The 23,169-nt window shown below is 33.0% G+C and overlaps 1 protein-coding gene across 3 annotated transcripts in view; it reads left to right on the forward strand.

Moving 5' to 3' along the window:
* The window catches only part of LOC128218821 (synaptotagmin-15-like), a 198,956-nt gene that overhangs the window by 65,177 nt on the left and 110,610 nt on the right, over positions 1 to 23,169 (forward strand). Inside the window, exon 1 of one of the 3 annotated variants that reach the window (XM_052926550.1) lies at positions 11,823 to 11,950. The exons of the other annotated variants lie outside the window; for them this stretch is intronic. Coding sequence (XP_052782510.1) covers positions 11,899 to 11,950 — 52 coding nt within the window. The 5' untranslated portion in view covers positions 11,823 to 11,898. Of the gene's footprint in view, positions 1 to 11,822; positions 11,951 to 23,169 lie in introns of those variants that run through there. 3 annotated transcript variants of the gene reach the window in all.

Raw genomic sequence — 23,169 nt, forward strand, 5'->3', positions numbered from 1 at the left:
TATAGCTTATATGCACCTGCTTGTTTACGATATGTATGCTCATTCAATTTGTTGTACACTTTAAATTTGTTTTCGCAGTTATTGAATGTTTCAATTATTCAACTTATATAAAAGATTAATGAATGTTTTTATAAACCCTTTATTCCTTGAAGTGTTTTCATGATTTATGTTAAAGAGTTTTCAATTAATTCTTTACACATTATTATTGCTGGCTGCCATATGGCGAAATGATCACGACAAATATCTTTCAACATGTTTACCTCAGATAATCACAACGTATTTAATGTGTTTTAGTTTGACCCTCTTTTGTTTACCGTAAAGCTTGTCGTCAGCGATTTTTTTGAACGCACATGGTCTTTACCATATAACTTTTGCTGTCAATATGAACAAGTTACTTCAGTTTATGGTACATGTAAAGCGTGTTGGTGAATTGCGTTAATGAGTTGGCATAATTACAGCTATATGCATTAAGCGTCTTTTAAATACCAGCTCAATATTACATTTACACAATAACTTTAAGGGTTTTAAACAATTAATGATATCCCAGAGAGAAGTAAAGGGTTAAATATCGTATCGGCCTTAGAACCAATCACACGCAATTCTGGCCATTTAAAACAATAGCTCTAACCATGTGTTTGTTAATAAATGCGTGACGTACCAACCCTCTTACATATCAGTCGTTCAACTATAACTACCTTTGTTATTTAAGATCAAGTGGTGAAATACTGTTCATTTTTTATTAGTGAGCACAAATTGCCAATACTAGGCTATTGTGATTTGTCGTTGTATGTAATTGTTCGGCATGCGTCAACCGTCAACATTTATTCGTGAACACTGTTGTATCCTCATGCTTTCCCCAACTGTCGTGAAACTGAGCAAGAATGTGGTTATTTAACAGGGTCAATGTCAACTATGATTATGAGTTTCGTTAGATTATCGATAATTTGTTCTTTTAATTATGTGATTTGAGTTCGATTATATGTTTTGTCTCTTAAAAAGAAGATATTTAAAGCACGTTTGGAAAAGATAGTCAGGGCTATCATACAAAATATATTCGACAGTGCAATATATGGCATCTGAATTTTTAAAATGATTTTCCTAAAAAACCTTTTTCTGTCTTATGTTTTTTTTTCTATTTCGTCTTCCTTGCAGCTTCACGTCACGTTTGCCCCTTGTTAGCCTCATCAGAAATTCCGTCTATACATATTTTCCGTATGAAATTATTATTGGCACGGAATCTCAAGTGACAGAACATTATTATTCGACATGGTATGTTTTGATAAACACTAAAAGGAAGTTTATTCTGTGACAATTTTTGATAAATCAGACGTTGCGAAATCGATATATCCAAGATAAAGCATTCTTCTTGGCCAAAAAAATATGAATATTTGTATGCTAGAATATATGATGTCTCTTGTCAAGGTCAAATTCGCTCATACCTAAACGTACTAATAATCATTTTTGTTAAGAGTTGTCATGTTTAAATTAAATCAAGTTCGTATTTTTAATTATATTCGAAGGTTTCTGGTATGTAGGTCAAATTACTGTTACATATAACCTACAGTGTACGATTATATTTAAAAAGGCAACGCATCTTCACACAACAGAACACAATAAGCTAAAGATAAAATTCACATTGGATTGTTCTCAATATCACATCTTTTCAAATCCATGACGTCTTACAGATTTTATGAGAACCCGTACTTGACAGTTCTTTGTCGGATAAATAAACTTTAACTGAAGAAATAAAACTTGGAGGTATATGATGTTTTAAGATGAATTCAAACGAGTGCCCCGATGCGTTTAATGATCACGGTATCTCGCTTACTTTATTTAGATTTACATATATAAAGCGATTCAAGAATACATACAGTGATCAAAGAAATCCGGGAGCTTGAGTGACGATGTCGAGAGTTACTAAGAGCTAAGTACGCTTTATTTTACTGCATGTATATATACAACTGTAAAAAATTATGAACATAAACTTTGGCTATGTACGGTAAGGATGCCACTTATAATCTCTCCGCAATGACTTACACTTAAAATAGCCTATTACGGACTTTGCAAGAAATTGAACCCTCTAATTAATATTATTTTTTTCGGGAAACCTGATCGATTTTAATAGGTGTTGTTTTTTAATCTGTTTTACACGATGTCTTTTGTATAAGGGCATTTTTCACATTGAAACTACGCTGTTAAAGATCATGTAAAACTCTTGGTTGATTTTAATGCTAGCAATGAATTTTTAGACTGTTTTTGTGATTGCTCAACACTGAAATAGGCTTAACTTAACCGTCATCAATATGCTTATGCATACAATTTTTGGTTAAAAATTGTAAGCAATTTATTGATATGGTTTTAGATAGTTTTATACGTGCACGCAAGGCATTAAATGCATTATTGTCGGTGTTTATCATTTAAATGAGCTCAGATTTAATCAAAACGGAATTTGAAAGAGGCGGACGTTTCTGTGAAAACCGAACCGAGAGTCCATCAATATGTGTACATGCATTTTTTTTCTGGTATAAGATATTGCGTATGTTTCTAAGGAAAATTTTAAAATTAATAGGGACAGTTCTTGCTAAATCACAGACATTTGTAGCATATTTTGCATCGACTCGAAACTTGTGGCACGCACTGAAGAATACCACAGAAATGTTTGACATAATAAAGGTACAAAAACTAAAGGGAGTTCGTGTGACGGAACAGGGCCGATGTTAGGCAATTGCTTAGTAGTACTAGTAGTAGTAGTAGTACTAGTAGATGCAACAATTAACGTACCGAATCATTCCGCAACCGTTTTATGGTGTATGGTTATATAAAAAAATATATTCAGGTGATGACCGACTTAGGTAAATCAGACAATGAAAAATGATGTTGCATGATTCTTTCTTAAATACATGTTCAGCTCTTGTCGAAGAAAGATTTGCATACAACTAAATATCAAGTTAATGTTCCCTCACAAACTAATTTAACAGTTTATAAAAACAATAGGGTACATCAGCAAACAGGTTAAGTTTCTAATAATTACATTCGTAATGAACAAAGATTGTATGTATGAATTTACAAAAATAAATGGTTTTATGCGACGCAGTCGAATAACCAGATATTTTGTGTATGTACATATTAACTTACATCTATTAAGTGTTTAGGGGTCTACATGATTGTTTGTAAAATATCAACTAACTGGCCCAGCCAATGTTTATATCTCCTTTTTCACCTATTGTAATTACAATTAATTACGGCTTACTGCTGATTTAATGTAAGAACTTCCGAAATAGTGCATTTTCATTGAATACACACATCTCTGCAACCCTCAATGTCATTTCTTTGCCTACTACCTTGAGTATTCAAAAGAGGTTATTTTAATTATGAAAAAAGCTCTTCCGAGTTATGTCTTGCATTGGTGTTTATGCGGTCAATATTTCTGATTTAAGACTAAATATTGCATTCCCATTCAGTATATAAAACATGTATATGCATATCACGCTTGGACACACTTTCTTCTTGAAGATATACTAATTAATAATGAGTGACAGAAGGCCTTTAATGATTGCCAACATTTCTAATCGCTGGTGTTGACTTTGTTTGCACCCTGTTTTCGTCGCATTTCAATATTTTTGAATATTTGTTTGTTGTATACATTGTATCACATGGAATATATGTGCAGAGAGATAAAATACTTGCAAACTTTCGAAACAATGGCTAGTTACAAACGTATATTTAATGTTAAGCGTCAACATGTCCGTCAAGCCTGGTAGTTGAAATTAAAAGTGAAATATTGTGTTGAAATGTATATTGAACACATATTTTATATCGCACGAATATTATATCAAATATATGTGTGTATTGCATGCATTTGTGCCGTTTTAGGATATACACTTTGAATATTTCGCGCTGCCAGACTGTCAGGCTGCTTACTTTACGCTGCTAGACTGTCAAGCTGTCATTCTGCTAACGCTGCCTTGCTGGATGACTGCCGGGTTGTCATACAGGCTGTTGTTCTAACTCTGCAATGCTGCCAGGCGGCTGACTTTATTCATCTAGGTTGCAAGGCTTTCGTTACGCTGCCAGGCTGCCATAAAGCAAAAGAAGTACATTTGTTTCAGATTAAAACATTCATGAGATTGTCTCTGAAAATCAAGAGCTATTCACAAAAACATGATATCAAACACATTCTTCTGCTTAAACATTGAAAAGCACTTAAGTTATTTTGAAATCGAAGTAAGTGTTAAAACGATGACGCACCTGTTTCTGTTCGAAACTTTCTTTTCACTTCTAGAATTTTTTTTTGACAAAGATCCAACAGCAGGGAGAAAGGAGAACTTGAAATACAGAGAGGTTTACACCCTTTTTATCAAAATGTGTCAAGAAAATGACTGATTCATGTGGCTGGCATAGACAATATTAAAATGCTATTTTTAAACAATCAATAAGATGGTCTCTAAATGCAACAGTGTAATCTTCAGGAAGAAGACGTACACACGCTGCTCACAAATATCGACAACAAAAAACACTAAAATGAGCTATTCAAGACTCGGGTTTTCCTTTTCGAATATGTACTAGTACTTCCATAGGCGTGTATATCCTTCTAAGCGCTTCAATGAAATATATCTTTAACGACTAAGTTTGTGATCAAATGTTTATGTTATTTTGTGACACCTTTCAAAAGCACACGATCAAACACGTTTCTTGAGGATTTCTATATTCAAGACTTATACGTCCCGATGAACCAGGAATAGTTTTCACGCGAACAAAATACAACAATTTGTCTTTCTATTACGTAATCCAGACATTGCAAAAATCAGTTCCGAGAGTAATTTACACGATGCATCACCACTGAACTGATGTGACAAACTTTAAGGTCCGGCTGACGCTTCTGTACTCGCTTTATCTTTTTCCTTGGTATTCTTTCAGTCAGTAATCCGTAGTTTCATTTTAATTTGTCTTTTCGCTTGTATGTACACAGTGGCGACTTAAATGCCAACTGTCAACTCTGCACATGCAAGTCCAATGTCTTTCTGGTGACAATAAGTTTTTTGTGGCAACGTCAGAAATATACGCAATATTATTCAGTTCGCTAGTTTAATTATTATGCATTTAGAAATATGACGGAACATACAATGTTTATACAAAATGTCATAGTGGTGGACAAAAAGAAAAACGTCAAATTATTAGAAGGCTTTAAGCATTTTAAAAGCTAAAATTGAATACTAAAAACGTGAATCTCATTTTAATGACTTGGACCTCATTAGCCTACGTAGTACTTAGGAGAAATAAGTACTTAAATAAATTTTTATTTAGAATTTTAGAAATCCCGCGTTTTATTTCCTACAAATTTCAAGAAGTCCAAACAAAAATAAAGTTATCGCGTTACACTGCTCAAGAATGCTATTCGTGTGCCTTTATTTCACACGCAACATAGACTTGACATGCTAAGCGCTTAGGGCTGATGTTGAAGTTATAGTTGAGATATGCATAATGTCTTAAAATATCTTTAAATGAAATTGTTAGTTTAGTATTTCTGCTTTTGTCAAGACCATACGATGATACAAACTATGCAGTGATTTGCAATACTATTTAGAAACATGATATTTTTAGCAAATTACTCCACCGTGTATTGCGTTTTCTAGAAAATAATAATAAATTCAATTGATATAGTTTTATTTCTTGGCATTTGTCTTGTATTTTTACCAATATTGTACACGCAAACCGATGCAAATGCGAGTAAAGGCAGTAACACAATTACTTTCTGTATGTTTTGATAAGCGTTCCCCTTTCTTGAAAGCTATAGTAAACGATTTTCAAAGGATGACCATCGTATGTCTATTCAACTTCCACAAAAATGACAAACTGATTTTACCATCAACCTTTTCGAATATATAGACTATCCTTGCGGCTTCTCATAAAAGCAATGCTGAACCTTATACTTTTGCAATTTGAAGCACTGGGTGTCAAGTTACCGCAAAAGCCAAAAAACTTGCTGCGAACAGCAGCCAATTTGAAACAGTTTAACTGTTAGACTTATTAAAAGTTAGCATATCGTTAATCGATTGGACAATAGTGAATGAAACAAGAATGACAAACTGATGAACCATTAAAGTGGGTTGAAGGAAAAGGTTTGTTTTAAACTTCCTTCGAATAGTTTTGGATATCCTGGCGGCTTCTCATAATAACAATGCTCTTCTTTATACTTGTGAAATTTGAAACACAGGGTGATCAAGGTGTCGCAAAAGCCGAAAACCTTTCAGATAACATCATCAATTTTGAAACAGGTTAATGTTTAAGCTTATTAAAAGTTCGAATATCGTTAATCGATTGGTCAATAGTTATCCGACAATGACAGAAAACCAATCCTTTTTTAGTTTGTAAAAATACTAATTTATAGATAACGGGGAGACAGATAACCTATCTACGTGTTATACTGCTGGGTGCAGGTGAAATGCATATCATTACCAATTATTGCAGTCAGTATTGAAAAGAAGAAAAGAGGAAATAACAACAATATATAGATGACTTTCCATTTCGACGGATGAATCAGTGAAGTTTATTTTTTGCAAGATAATTAATACAACTATGTCAAGTTATCCGTATCATAATACAAAACAATTTGATTTAGATAAAACCTTACTGACTTTATCGAGATATAAAGTTACGATGTGCTACTGGGAAATTGATTTGAAATATTCGATTCATTGATATGCCAAACAGAGTCAAACAAATGAAAGATATAGTATATGCATTAATACGAAACATTCACGTTTCAGTTTGATTTGTTCATAATAACACTCAATCGTATGAAAATATTGCTCGTATCACAAACTTCAGTTTTGTACTGACTAATGCGATTAAATTTACCCTACGGTGACAATGGCTCCACAATATTTATTGAAGAAAATGACTCCATTGTTGTTGTAAATTGAAGCATGCAATTGACCTCATCATAGTAACAAAAGTATTATAGAAGTGAACGCTTGGAAAACATCATCGGCTTAGGTATTTTTTGGTTTGTTAAAAACGTTTTGTTCGCTTCTTTGTTGAAGCATATCAGTAACGGGTTTTACTTATTTTGACATTGCTTACACTTGTTCGAAAGCATCGCATTACAAATTTGAACTTAATTGCGTTGTTTAAAGCAAACTCTTTTGCATTTCATAGCTGCTACCTATTTTTAAGATGCTTAATTATTAAAAAAATATCGAATTAGCTTAAACCGTAATAACTTAACTTAGATATATCTATATATTTTATATTGCAATCTTTTAAATTATGTTCGGGTTCTTTTAGTCCTGATAATGAAAGTGTATATTACTATTAGTGGATAATGGATAAGCCTTGTAAATATGTGTATATATTCTTGTAATTTCCGGCTACTAGTGGTTTCCACAAAAAGCTCTTAATCGTTCAAAATTGCTATTCAAACTTGTTTTCTATAATAACTCATATCGAACTAAAATAACATGTGATTCAAAATTCAATATGACGATATTTTCACTGTTATTTATCTGATTTTATGGCATTCCAATCGATAGATAATTCAAAATGATTTCCCAGCCACATATTGCTAATCCATATATTTTGTATACTGTATAATTAAATCCCTTGTCAATTTCATTTACAGCGTCTGCAATTAAATACGAATTTTTAAAGGTTTTGTCACTTGCGATGATTGCATCATGTTTCGTTTCGCATCAGAAGTTTGTATTGTTGGCTTTATTGCCTGACATATCATCAGGAAACCATACACATGACCATTTTTGGCTTCAAGAAATATAAGGCAAATTATTTTGCCGCAGTTTTAAACTTACATGTTGCCAAGTGTTTAACGTGATGCCAGAAAAAGCAGGTGCGGGACGTGATTATTTACTTAAAAGCCCAAGCGTGCTTTACTTGTGTATCTTATAAAAGTGTTGCAAAATTCTGTTATTCAATACTCATTATGTGCTGATCAAGGTAGACTGTACAAGCGGTTTGCTAAGTGGCATGGATATCCGAGTGGTGTAACGGATGCCCGTAAACTATTACCAGATATTCTGAACTCCCGAGGACGTAATTAGATAAATACTATTATATCAAGCTATCACAAGATATTTCCGTAATGGTATTTTTGTTGTGCTTCCACGGGTTTTAGCACCGTTGTTTATCGAAGGAAAAAATAAAGGAATTTGAGGACATAAGGGTCGTCTTTGACGATATCTTTTAAAAAACGAAGCGATGCACATACACATCATTATAATTAATTGCTTGGGTAACTTCATTGGTACTTCATATAAAAATTAATAATTTGCTTTGGTATTTGCTTATGTTTTGCATGACAACAATTATCAGTTTTTAACTTCATTATCATCTTCAAGGATACAACACACTTCCTTTACTACTGTTGCTCAATAAATACTGCATTTTTTTACCACATTCGGACCCCGGCATTAGTAATGGGTGTGCAACCATCACTCACAAATTTAACTAACAAACCATGGCCTTTGTAATTAAGTGTAGATTTCAAGACATTTTGGCATCCAACATAATGAATGAATTTTATTCACCAATGCTTTCAATTTGATAAAGTGATAAGATGTTTGCATGCAAGCTTCTACAAGTTTCCAAGTAACCACGACATAAATTGAATCAAACTATTAATACACGTTTTCCTAGATGCTGCCACTAGACTAATTAAATATAGCTTGTATAAGACGTTTATGATACGCTTTGGCATCTCATAATTTGTTGGATTTCCTTTTTCCTAACATAAATTGCTATAATCTATTTGAGATCTTCATTCGTAATGTTAATTCACTTCCTGGAATATCTTCACAAATTACAACTCAATAGGATTATTATAATGGATAAATATCAATATTGTAGAAATTGTATGTATTAAATTACCTATTAGAAATTGTATGTATTAAATTACCTATTAGAAATTGTATGTATTAAATTACCTATTAGAAATTGTATGTATTAAATTACCTATTAGAAATTGTATATATTAAATTACCTATTAGACACTGAGCATACCAACTATATTGTAATATTTAGGTAGTAATTTCGATATAAAATTGCCGAGGTATATTGTGTAGAAGTTTTTGAAAGCCTAGGAAGGTAGGATTTTCTCATGTTCATTGAAAATATTTCATTGAAACTCTCCTTGGTAGATACACTTGCTTAGAATTTAGGTATACACATATGTACATTGTATTTTGAAAACAACTACTACTGTATAAAATAAATTTTGACGGCATGGATAACGATTTTCCGATACGTATACGAAGCTATTTCCCAGGAAACGGTTCTTATTTTGAAGTTATCTGAAGACATTTGGAGTATGAGCTATAGATGTTACTTCGATTGAAGAAAGGATTGTTAAAATTGGAACAATATCTAGTTTCGATTGTGCAATGCCAATTTTTCTTTTAAGTGTTTATTGTTAACGCTGAGAGTAAACTAGTTATTACAAATTTACCAAATTTACCTTACCAAACTCTGCTTTATCTACTAGCACGTTTTTCGCACTTTCTTGTGTTTTATGTTTGTTTTGAACCTTGGTGAGTGACACGGTAACACATAAATATCTTATTTTATTTTTAAAATTGGTGCATCATTATCTATTAACAAGCAGTGTTATGTGGTAAAGTCTTGGATTAAGAATATATTGAACTGTTTGTATAGGCCATCTTTGAGCTATCTAAAGCATTTAACAATAAACTCAACTAATTCATTTAAAAAAAATGCGTTTAAGTCATATATAGACACTCTTATATTTACAAAATGGCCATCATCGGTATTATATACTATTATGAAGTCTACCAGTGATGTCTTTTGTACTTGTTTAGTAACTGTAGTATTCATTTACTTTCAAACTGTTGGCTTAAAACAGTCGTTCTTAATAATACATGGTAATCTATATGGAGAAGAACTTATTCTGCCTTCTAATTTAGACGGCATATTCCAGACGTGCGTATGACGCTTTTGAATAAGTATGAGTACCTCCCTAGGTGTTAATACCCTTCATCATGCTTCGATTGAGTTTGGGATCAAGAAGTCATGTCATCATGTGACATTCAAAAACAGCCGATCAAACACGTCTATTTCTACAACGCCAATACGAATTTTTCTTCAACAATCAGACCGCCAGATGAACCAGGAATATCTGTGACTTGGACAAAATACAACAATTTGTCTTGCAAATACGTCATAACCCAGACAATGCAAATGACAGTTCCGAGAGGAATTGAATTACACAAATCATCCCCTTGGTATTGAACAAGACGGATACGACCAATTTCAAGGGCCTGTTTACACTTCCCTTCTCGCTTTATATTTTTCTGGGTAAACATAGGTCAGTAAATGATAACGAAAGAATCATATAACCACATTTTTAATGGATAAAAGAATATTGATAACTGAGAACTGATAACTTCTTTTTTATTTTGATTCATTGTATGCACTAAAATATTGCTCTGTATTGTTTCTATAATATATATGCACTATATAATAAACAATATTCAATTGAAAGCATGCTGTACACATTACATGAGTAAAAAACTTAGTTTCATTTTAATCTGTCATCAATGCCAACTTAAACCCCCCAAATAAAAATTTCCTTATGTCTAATTTGGATCGCAGTAGCACACTATTTCGCGACTTGAGAATTCCATTTACGGTTTCCATGCCGTTTCGGTTTCTGTCTTATGTTTCGATTTTATATCGCTCAATCGCTAAACATATATAAATATTTAAACATTCTTGATATTCTTGATTTTATTTACAAATTGCTCGTTTGTTCAGTTCTACACATTAAACTTATAAGGCTGATGTTGATGGCCATTAAAGCTTTTATTGAGAAAAACATGATTTAAGTATACTTTTTTTATGCAATTTGGAATTGGTGGTTTAGTTTTTAATATCCAATGCAAATGTTTGTACAAAAAATGAGTAGGCCGACGTCATGTTTCAAAACAATTTTTAACAGCAATTTCTGTGACTGTATGAGATTTCTCACAGCGAATCATAAACATTTTTACTTGTTGTTTGCGATGTAAAAAACTATATGTAACTGTAAACTTGTGTTTATGCAAGCAATATATATGCAAAAAGCTACAGAAACATGCTCAGTAGCAAAAAGTTTAAACATAAACCCGGTTTAGTGGCAATGGGCAAACGCCAAAGACATAGAACACAAATTCACAAACAAGAAACATAGAACAGCACGAAACTCTACAAACAGCACAGTGCATAAATACCTTATATATATATATATATATATATAAATAACATGTGTCACCCAAATATTCTCTGAATTTTTCAATACACGTTCGACTTTTAGTGTACGCTTTAGCCAAATATTTGACACATGGCTATCGCCGTTCATACATCGTCCAAAAGAAAGACAAATCGATTATACATGAACAGTTATTTATCAAAACATTTTTATTTATTTTCATGCATGTAAGTTCCAAAGACTTAAGAGTTATTCCTCATGTTGCTCGTCTTTTTCCGATCTTTCTCATCCAATCATATAGTCTCTTAATTCCTTATATGTGTGCATAATTTGTCTGAAACATGCACAATACCCATTGTTTGCCAAGAATCAGTTAAGCTTGTTTATACAGAAAATAATGATCTGTTTACATCATTGCGATTATGATTATCAATTTCCATTTTGCTATGAAGTAGTATCATTTGTTTTTTCCTCGTTACCTCTATGCAATATAGCACGTTCAGTTCTTTGTTTATCGACTATATAATTCCAATAATTCTAAGTTTGGCTTAAGGCAGATTCTAGGCGAAGCGCCCGCTTTAGTTCGAAGGCATTAGCGCAAATTCCTTTCGTGTCGAGTATTTGTTAGGCTCTTCATTGGTGATGGAAGGCTAACAGTGTGTCCCTATTTTGGTATAAATATGGTTAATGAAGATTTAAAACAAGCAGTCACTAATCACATGGGCAATAACGGTAAGCGTACATGTTTTTGTGATAATATGCATACATGCAATAACTTTATGCAAAACGACAAAACTTATTTTGTTTATTTGTATTCTCGCTCTATTCAGCTAAGATAAATTTGTAATCTGAAATTATATATTCTTACCATTATTTTAATCTCGAGCTTCAATGGGATAAGAAGATGATCTCTTTTGAGTTTTTCGATGTCAATGTTGTGCAAAAACATGAATATTCACCGAATTTAATAAAGCAGATGAGTAAATGCTGTAATTGAAAATATCCGTGTGTGTAAATAAGCAGGGGGTATTTAAGGATCTTACATAGGGTACTGGATTGGCCTACACAAAAAGTATGTTCCTTTACGACCATGTTTTTTTATCCACTCTTATTTACAAAACATATTTTGCCAGCACTAGTATTTCAAAGTCATATGACATATGATATGGATACAAAACAGACGGGGTTATAGAAGTTTAATATGTAACAAGAAAAGTTATACAAATGCTTTAATTATTAAAACGCCATATTGTTTTCAACTGAGATTTAAGCAGGATTTTAGTTCGATTTAAGGTATTGTACAACGTTTTTTTTCCCACTGCCGATACCGTTTCAGCCGGAGTTTACACCGAAAACGCTTCAAACACTGTTTCCGGAAAGTTCGTATGGCGATTTCATTTGTCTGATTAAAAGATCCGGGCGTTTATACGCGATGTAACTTGCTGTAACTGCGAAATGCATTTTCGGGTCTATTTTTAGCACATGGCTTTTAAGCAAAACTTTAAACTATCTTCGTCAAAAAGTTGATCTCACTGTAATAGTTAAATTTTAATTCGGCTGGGTTGTTTTTTTCCCCTCGTTTTTGTTGGCCACCTTTGATGCCTCCCTTCCCGGTTAGGTTGTTTGCAAATGAACAATGTCATAAACGCATTAGGCTCCATTTACTAGAATGTATATTCAATATTATATTGTAAAAAGTCAAAACAACAAAAGGAGTATGTTGGAATATGAAATTACACGAGAGGCGGAACGTCATCAGTTTAAAACATTTTCTTTAGTCTGTTTCATGTTACATGAACGGCTTAACTGCAAGAGTCACAGGACAAATTATATCAGGTGCATATGTTGGGTTTGTGTCTGTCATGTGGAATCACACCACGTCCTATTGCTTTTTGTTGCATGGCTGTACATTCATGACAAATTGGAATGTTGGTCAGCATAGACAATTATGCAACTGTAATTATATGACCAAAATATCGTATAAGAAGAGCTATTGTCATTGACTTGTGTGTGTACGTATAAAAATTGCACAACTTGGTAATATTTAAAACAGATATATAGACGTTAGGTCGTTGTTGACATATTTTCTATGACGGCGTTGTAATATATCAACATCCATAATTTTCATTGATAGACACGATGTAAATTTCGTTTTTGTTAAATAGCAAAATAGACGAACATATGCCTTTGCTGCAAATGTTCCTCGACTCCTTTAAACGAGGCGTTTTTGAAAGACAGATGACGGGCGACGGGTGGTGAATATCGAACAAGTACGTTATCTACTTCGCCCAAATTGGTTTGATATTAACTTATTTTTAATTCTCTAGGTTTATCTTGACATCAAGAAATATAAACTATATTTTTGACGCCATATTATTTTTACATGTTATTGGCCAAGTGTTTTACGAGATGCCAGACAATGCAGGTGCAAGACTTGATTTGCTTCTATTATCCAGCGCGCTATTTCTGTGTTGAACATTGTTGTTATTCAACACTAGACTCAGTATGTTCTGATAAAGTATGACTGTACCAGCGGTTTGATGTCGCTTGAAGTGTTGTATCGGATGCCCGTTAACTATTATCAGATAATCTGTCCTCCCGAGGACATAATTATATGGATTCTGTTATTTCCATTTATCACTAAATTTCTCGTTAACATTATGCTTGTTGTGCCTCTGCGAGTTATAGCACCGTTGTTTTTTTAAAGAAAAAACGGAATATTTTGAAATAATTGGGATCGTTTAAGATGATATCTTTAAAAAAGAATGCAATGCCTATCTTAGCATAAACCAAATTGGGTTATAGCGGTCGTCTCCGTAGTCGTTTCAGAATGCATTTATGGCTCTACATCAGCTCACAGGAACTCTTTCAATCCAGTGTAGTTTTGTGGCAAGCTACTTAAGGGTTCTGATCTTGTTAAAATGCAAAATGCTCTAGACCAAATAAACATTAAACGCTTGATATGTAATAAAACACAAACATAATACCAACACAGCATTATTATTGTTTGTGTAGCAGCATTGCCATTGGCACTTAATGTAAAACCAAGTATTCTTTTGTATTGGGTCATATTTGCAGGCATGCCATTATTATTCGTATATCTAAGCTTCTGTTATTTGAAACTTCATCATCATCGTCAAAGGTACAACATTGTTTCGTAACAACTCTTTTACGGCCATTTCGAAACTGGGAAGTTAAGGGTGTGTTACCATGACGCAGATATCTCATTAACAAACCAAGTGTTGTATGTTAAACTCGTATCATTTTCGATTTCAACAGGTTTATTGCAACCAATATTATGAATGTATTCTATCTATAAATTATTTTCAATTTTAAAAAAGGTTCAAAGTTTGCATGCAAGTTTTTACAAGTTTCCTAGTTACCACAACATGTATCAAATAAAACTATTCAAATATGTGTTCTTAAAGTTGCTATCACTGAACTAAAAATTGATTATATCTTAGATAAAACATTTCTACTTTGCTTTTACAAACTCATTATTCAGTCCGATCTTCATTTCCTTACATACATTTCTATATTTCAAGCGTCCATTTGAAAATACTGAATACACAATCACCATTATGCGTATTTCACTTTCTGGAATAGTTTGACAAATTACTACTCAAGGGGATATTATAATTGATAACTATCAATATTTATAAATTATATTAACTAAACCAGTGTTATGCGATATAAATTCGCCGAGATTAATGTCGTTGAGGTACAGGAAGGTAGGATTTCCTCCCATATTTATCGATTTTTTTTTATTTGAAACTGTCCTTGGTAAATGAATTTGCCTAGATTACCCTAAATCCTTATGTATACACAATTGAACATTTTATTTTGAAAATGAACAACTGCAAAAAAAGTTTTTGACACGGATAACGTTTTTCTGATACGTCTACGAAGCTATTATGTGCTCTCACGGAATTGTGATTTCGAGACATTCGGTGTATAAACTGAATTTGTTTACTTCGACCGCAGAAAGCGTTGTTAAATATTTAAATGTGAACGATATCTAGTTTCGATTGTGCAAGGGCATTAATTTTTTAGTTTAGTATTAAATGTCACCGTTAAGAATAAACTAGAAATAATGACAAGACATCTTGCATTCTTCCTTTCTCTAGATAAACTTTACAAAATTCTGCTTTCTTTAAGAGCATCTTTTTTTTGCATTTTTCTGTTGATAATGTTTGTAATGAACCTTGACGAATGACATATTAACACACGGCATCTAATATGTATCTTTTGGAATGATTGATGATATTATTAGCCTCTACAATTTTACAAAACATGTCTTCTCACAATTTAAGATTGTGATATGTAGCAATCCATCAAACATTTACAAGCGGAATAAATTCTAAGCTTTAATGAATGTTTTCAAAATGGGTATATCATATCCGCCCTCAATGTGTTAAAGTCTTGGTTCAATACTGAACTGTTTGTCTAGCTCATCATTAAGCTGTCTTAAACATTTAACTATAGAAACAATTAACTTATTTCAGGAAAATCCATTAAATATATCGTTTTTCATCCGTAAAAGGACACACCTATTGTAAATTTAGAAAATGGCCATCATCTTTATCATATATTATTCAGTAGTTTACTTTGTATGTCTTTGTATTTGTCTTCTTAATACATTAAATTAAAGTTAGGTAGTAGTCACTTATTGTTAAACTATCGGCGCAAAACTTTCAATAAGTTGATCTATTAATAAAGCAGTGTATTGGTTTGCCATTTGAAAACATATATATTTAAGACTACAGATAAATATACCAACGCTAGTTTTAAACCTAAGTGTGACATATTCCAGACGTGGCTATTCCTTATCGAATATGTACTAGTACTTCCATAGGCTTGTATATCCTTCTAAGCGCTTCAATGTAATATATCTTTAACGATTGAGTTGTGATCAAGAGTTTATGTAATTATGTTACACCTTTCAAAAGCACACGATTCCTTTCCGAATATGTACTAATATTTCCATAGGCTTGTATATCCTTCTAAGTGTTTCAATGTTATATATCTTTTACGATTGAGTTTGTGAAAAGAGTTTATGTAATTATGTTACACCTTTCAAAAGCACACGATCAAACACGTTTCGAGAGGAATTCTATCTTCAAGACTCATATGTCCCGATGAGCCAGGAATAACTTTTACGCGAACAAAATTTTATTCTGATTCATTTGGGTGCTCTTACATGTTATTATGTTTTAGTTTTATAATATATTTGCATTATATTATAGAGATTATTCCATTGGAAGGATAAAGTACACATTAAGAAAAATGTAAGTACAATGTATTTCTGGTGACAATAAGTTTTTCGTAGCAACGACAGAAATACGCAATATTATTCAGTTCGCTAAATAGTTATTCTGGATATTTTTGTAGCGATGTTTCTCACACAACACACATTTACATTTTTATGTAGCGTAAAAAAGTGGACGCCTGTGATTTCGAGTTAACATTCAATAGAAACAGCGGAGTTCATGTTATTAAAACAGAATTAAAACGTCAAATTATAAGAAGATTTTATCAAATCGAAAAAAATATAAAAGCGATTGATAAAGTTTTATTTCTTGGCCCTTGTCTTGTATGTTTATCAATTCTTGGTTTAAACATATTTTATTCAACATATCTCTATAAACATATAATACACGTTAAATATAATTTAAGTATTTGCATTAATATATTGAATCGGATTGAAACGAAAGCATAGCTTATAAAGTTTCTCTCCGTGAGAATTAAGTTACACGTTATGCAGAGTAATGAGAAGGTTAGACAATTTTAATTACATGTATATATGTTGTTAATGAAAACATGCAGAATATTATCTTAAGAGAACGAAAGAAAGCGTTTGAAATAGTGTATAAAAATGATGATTTGGGTAACAAAAAAAAGATGGATGGATGAAAAAAAAAGTAGACAGAGCGAGAGTATAGGTAAGTTTGATGATAGTTAGATTGATGATAGTTGGGTACCTGTACCGTTTGGTAGAAAGGGTCAAGTCTGGGAATATAGCATAATCAGAAGCGTTTCGAGTTTTGTAAGTAGCTATGAACAAAACTGAAGATTTTTTTTTATCAATACTTGACACGCGAACCGATGCTAATGCGAATTACTTTCTGTATGTTGATAAGCGTTCCCCTTTCTTGAAAGCTATATATATAGGAAACGATTTTCAAAGGATGACCATCGTATGTCTATTCACCTTCCATATAAAATGTTTTACCATAACAGTGGGGTGAACGAAAAGGTTTGTTTCGAATATATAGACTACCCTTGCGGCTTCTCATAATAGCAATGATGTACCTTATACTTTTGCAATTTGAAGCACAGGGTGGTCAAGTTGTCGCAAAGGCCAAAAACCTTGCAGCTAACAGCAGCCATTTTATAACAGTTTCACTATTAAAAGTTAGCATATTGTCAATCGATTGGTCAAAAATAACAGAAAACCAATCCTTTTTATATTGTAGAAATACTTATTTAAAAATAACAGGGAGACAGAGAACCTACCTACGTTTTATACTGCTGGCTGCCAGTGAACTGCATTATCCTTTTCAATTATTGCACTCGGTATTGAAAAGAAGAAAAGAGCAAATAACAACAATGTTTGGATGACTTTCAATTTTGATACTTTTAATACAGGTATGTCAAGTCATCCGTATCATAACACAAAACAATTTGATTTAGATAAAACCTAACAGACTTACCGAGATATAAAGTTACGATGTGCTACTGGGAATATTCGATTCATTGAAATGCCACACAGTCAAATGAACGAGATAGTATCTGCATTAATACGAAACATTCACGTTTCCGTTCGATTTGTACATTAATAAACTGAGCCCTATGAAAATATTTCTCGTATCACAAACTTCAGTTTTGTACTGACTAATACGATTATATTTCCCCTACGGTGACAATGGCTCCACAATATTTATTTAAGAAAATGACTCAATTGTTCTTGTAAAATGAAGCATGCAATTGACCTCATCATAGTAACAATAATACCTTTTAGATAACGTTTGGACTTTATCATCGGCTATATTTTTGGTCTGTTAAATACGTTTTGTTCCCTTCTGTGTTGAAGCATATAAGCAACGGATTCTACTTTCTTTGACACTGTTTAGAATTGTTCGAAAGCATCCGCCAAATATACTCCCGGCGGCCCGGACGCCTGTGTGTTTGGTTGGTGGTTTCAAAACAGTCCAATGGGTTGTCTGTGGGTTTTCCGGTTTCCACATAGATGAGAGTGACTTAGCATTAGTTACTTTATCTTTCTTTTCATTCCTTGTATAATAAATAAAGTTTTAACAAAAGCGACTTTTACGAAAAACGTCTTAAGGAAATAAAACGCCATTAATTTGATACATATTTATTGGTTTATTTCATATTTCCAGACGGATTAATTGATTTGAAAAAAATGTGATTAGGTATGTCAGAAAATATTAACCAACGACTGCGCAATGAACAGAAGAGTGTTTTTCCATCAGATTTTTCAAATGCGTTTGACTTTCATCCTTGTCTCTGTATGATTTAGATAAAATACAAGCTAACACATAAATGGAGAAAATTTGAAAATGAACTATTGACTGAATATCAATCTTCTTCTTGTTGTGGTATTATTTAAATAATAAAAACTCTTAACTTTCAAACTTATGTGTACGTTACTTTAAGAAATTTTACAAAGTCAGAAACCTACTTTTCGTAAACATTAAAGATTAAACTGCTGGACGACACTCGTTAAGTAGTGATGTCATATTCCCGATATTGATTCAGACATAATGCCTTTAAAAGATCTTAAAAGGTGGCAATGGCTCTTTATAAAACAATCTAAGTCGGAACTTTATAATTTTACCTATGTTTATCGTCCTTTAGAACGCCCGTTAACTAGCAGAAACATTATAAATCACACAATCAATGGGTTAAGTTACAAACATCATACAGACTTCTCACATAAGCTCTCAGAATTGCATTGTTTTACTATTTCAACATGGGCTATACTTTTATACTGAAGACGTAAATAATATATCGAACGAATAATGTTACCTTGAGTCTCGTGGGTTTACCATCACTGGACGTCCTCTTTAATAGTTTCTTATTTTAAGAGCACATGCACCTGTCGTACTTCTTTGTTCATCACTCAGTGTCAATCATTTTTTTCAAAGGTCAAATTAATACCATTTTTATACAAAGGGCTGATGTGTACCTTAACGAGCGAAAAAGTGCGATAAGCACAACTTATATTATCGTTTATAAACATACTAATGATTTGATTAGCAATGACAACATTCTTGCAACTACAGCTCAGGTATTTGATATTAAGCAGTATGTTCTTCTTGATTTAAAACTATTAGATAGAACGCCATGCTGCCATTCTACATCAACAATTGGCACAGGCAGTGTCAATTCCTAGACACTATTTAAGTAGTGTGTCTCGAAATGAGTCCGCTCGATTCGATACTGTCAAAGAAGTATTCGGCAGTGAGATGCTAAATAATAAGGTCTCGTAAACGATTATATCAATTGTCTCTGACAGTGAAGCTGTCTTTAATCTAATGCCAACTGTAGAACCACAAACGAGGCATAAATACAATATCGTGTTCAACGACACAATTTGAATATTTAACAGTTATGACCAATCTCGGGATATATTATAAAGTAGTTTACTATAAATGTCAGTACACACGCCTTTTTCAGATTGATTGGAGATTTACACTGAATTGAAAAGGAAACGCCCCGGTTGTATTTTTGTTAAAACAATACAAATAAAAGACCTGTTAGTAATTGCATTTTGTACATAATTCATTAGACATATGTAATCACAAATATATTGTTAAAATAAATCTCATTAAAGTTATTTTGTCTCAGTAGAATATAAAATCAAACGTATTGAAATTCCAGTTTGCACATTAAGTATCGAATATGTCATTCATTTTTTCTGACACATGCCTAACATGAATACGCATCGAACTAATTGGTGTCTCAATACGGGATTGTGGAATGTTCGTCCACTCCTCTGTAAGCGCTGCACTGAGTGCGGGGGTCGAAGGCGGCTATATACAGGACTACCTAACTTTTACCAAAGACGTTCAATTGGAGAAAGGTCCCGGGACATTGGTGGTCAATCAAGAACTGGAACACCATTCGCCTGTAGGAACGTCACACTCCTCTGTAAGCGCTGCACTGAGTGCGGGGGTCGAAGGCGCCTATATACAGGACTACCTAACTTTTACCAAAGATTTCAATTGGAGAAAGGTCCCGGGACATTGCTGGTCAATTAAGACCTCGAACACCATTCGCATGTCAACGTCATAGTTAGGCACGCGGTGTGAGTTCTTGCATTGTCTTGTCGCAAAACACAATGACTCTGCTGCATGAACGGTATAACAACAGGTTGTAGAACATCATTCAGATACGAAACGGCAGACTTCGAATGACTTCAGTTGTACTGAGTTGAGGTTCTCATTTCAAATACAAATCAGGGTAACAAGTAATTTTCTACCCATTGCAAATGCGGTGTTCGATATTTGTAATTCCATCCGTTAAGATAATTGACCAATCTGCTTAATGTCTTTCTGTATACACAAGACCGACAATGATAGTCTCCTGTATCCCTTGACCAAACGAGTTTCCATCCCTAACTCATATCTCGGGATGATAACACAGTTATATCCCCCATAGGACGCTCACAGCATTATATTTCACCAAGCCTTTGCGTAATATGTCTGCCGAAACGCCGTAAAAGAAAAGGCGGAACGTCATAAATTTTATCCAGAGACGGTGATTTTTATCTATTATGTTTCTTTATTGGACAATCACTTGACAGTGATTGAGGAAATGGACTTGTTACACCTGGTTGTTTTATGCATGAGACATTTAATTATATTTCTCATGTACTATTCTAGGGCATTGCTTTATATTGTGCCCATCTGATTCAAACATTAAGTTTAATTTAAGAAGCGCAATATATTTCCTCAGCGAACTTGGTCATGATAACATGTATTATTAAGAATAAAAAAAATAAAATTCATTGTGAAATAAAAAACGAACGTATGTGTACTGATTTATTAAAATATAGGTTAAAGATTAAAAAATGAATATAAAAACATGGTCTATAAAAGCAAAATAAACACATTAGAAAAACCTTGTGGAATCAATGCATGCACACATTATATACCTTGATATGCATATAACCCGCGAATTTCCTGGTACATATACTATGACACGCCGAGGAATGCACCTATGCTCGCTCTTATTAAAACATTGGTGTGACCTTACGGTTTTGCTGAGCTTATATTATGTTCTGTAAAAAATATATATATAGCTTATATGCACCTGCTTTTTTACGATATATATGCTCATTTAATTTGTTGTATACTTTAAGATTTGTTTTCGCATTTATTGAATGTTTCAATTATTCAATTTTTATAAAATATTTATGAACGTTTTCATAAACGCTTTATTCCTTGAAGTGTTTTCATGATTTACGTTAAATAGTTTTCAATAAATTCTTTACACATAATTATTGCTGGCTGCCATATGGCGAAATGATCACGACAAATATCTTTCAACATGTTTACCTCAGATAATCACAACGTGTTTAATGTGTCTTAGTTTGACCCTCATTTGTTTACCGTAGAGCTTGTCGTCAGCAATTTCTTTAAACGCACATGGCCTTTAGCATATGACTTTTGCTGTCAATATGAACAAGTTACTTTAGTTTAGTCTGACATTGTATCACATGGAATATATGTGCAGAGAGATAAAATACTTGCAAACTTTCGAAAAAAATGGTTAGTTACGAACGTATATTTAAGCATCAACATGTCCGTAAAGCCTGGTAGTTGAAATTAAAAGTGAAATATTGTGTTGAAATGTATATTGAACACATATTTTATATCGCATAAATATTATATCAAATATATTTGTGTATTGCATGCATTTGTGCCGTTTTAAGATATACACTTTGAATATTTCGCGCTGCCAGACTGTCAGGCTGCTTACTTTACGCTGCTAGACTGTCAAGCTGTCATTCTGCTAACGCTGCCTTGCTGTTTGACTGCCGGGTTGTCATACAGGTTGTTGTTTTAATTCTGCAATGCTGCCATGCGGCTGACTTTATTCATCTAGGTTGCAAGGCTGTCATCCTGCTTTCGTTACGCTGCCAGGCTGCCATAAAGCAAAGCAACTACTAAAAGCAAAAGAAGGACATTTGTTTCAGATTAAAACATTCATGAGATTGTCTCTGAAAATCAAGAGCTATTCCCAAAAACATGATATCAAACACATTCTTCTGCTTAAACATGGAAAAGCACTTAAGTTATTTTGAAATCGAAGTAAGTGTTAAAACGATGACGCACCTGTTTCTGTTCGAAACTTCCTTTTCACTTCTAGAAACTTATTTTGACAAAGATCCAACAGCAGGGAGAAAGAAGAACTTTAAATACAGAGAGGTTTACACCCTTTTTATCAAAATGTTTCAAGAAAATGACTGATTCATGTGGCTGACAATATTAAAATGCCGTTTTTAAACAATCAGTAAGGGTAATCTTGAAACAATTTTTTGTCGCCTGGAAGTGACATCTGTACTTTCCTTCAGGGTCGGTGAAGGCACTTATAATATTTTTCAATTCCCGTCTTGCAAATGACGGATAAATGGAAATTTACTATGACGTATTCGAATAAACTGCAGACACAAATCTTTCCTTTGAAATCGCATTTACGATTGTTTCAGCTGTTTAGTAGACAAATAAAGAATATAACTGCAATTGACACCCATAAGGAAATGCCTTCTTTTTCTTACAGGCCCTATTTATTTTAAATGGTAAATAACAGTGAATCAAAGCATGGTTATATCATCTCAGACCATTGGCTTCATTTCATATATGAAGGTTTCGAAGCTGAATGAGTTGTGATTAAATAAACAGAATGAACATGCTGGATAT

Source organism: Mya arenaria, chromosome 2 (assembly GCF_026914265.1).
Source record: "Mya arenaria isolate MELC-2E11 chromosome 2, ASM2691426v1".
In the NCBI taxonomy this organism is placed as follows: Eukaryota; Metazoa; Mollusca; class Bivalvia; order Myida; family Myidae; genus Mya; species Mya arenaria.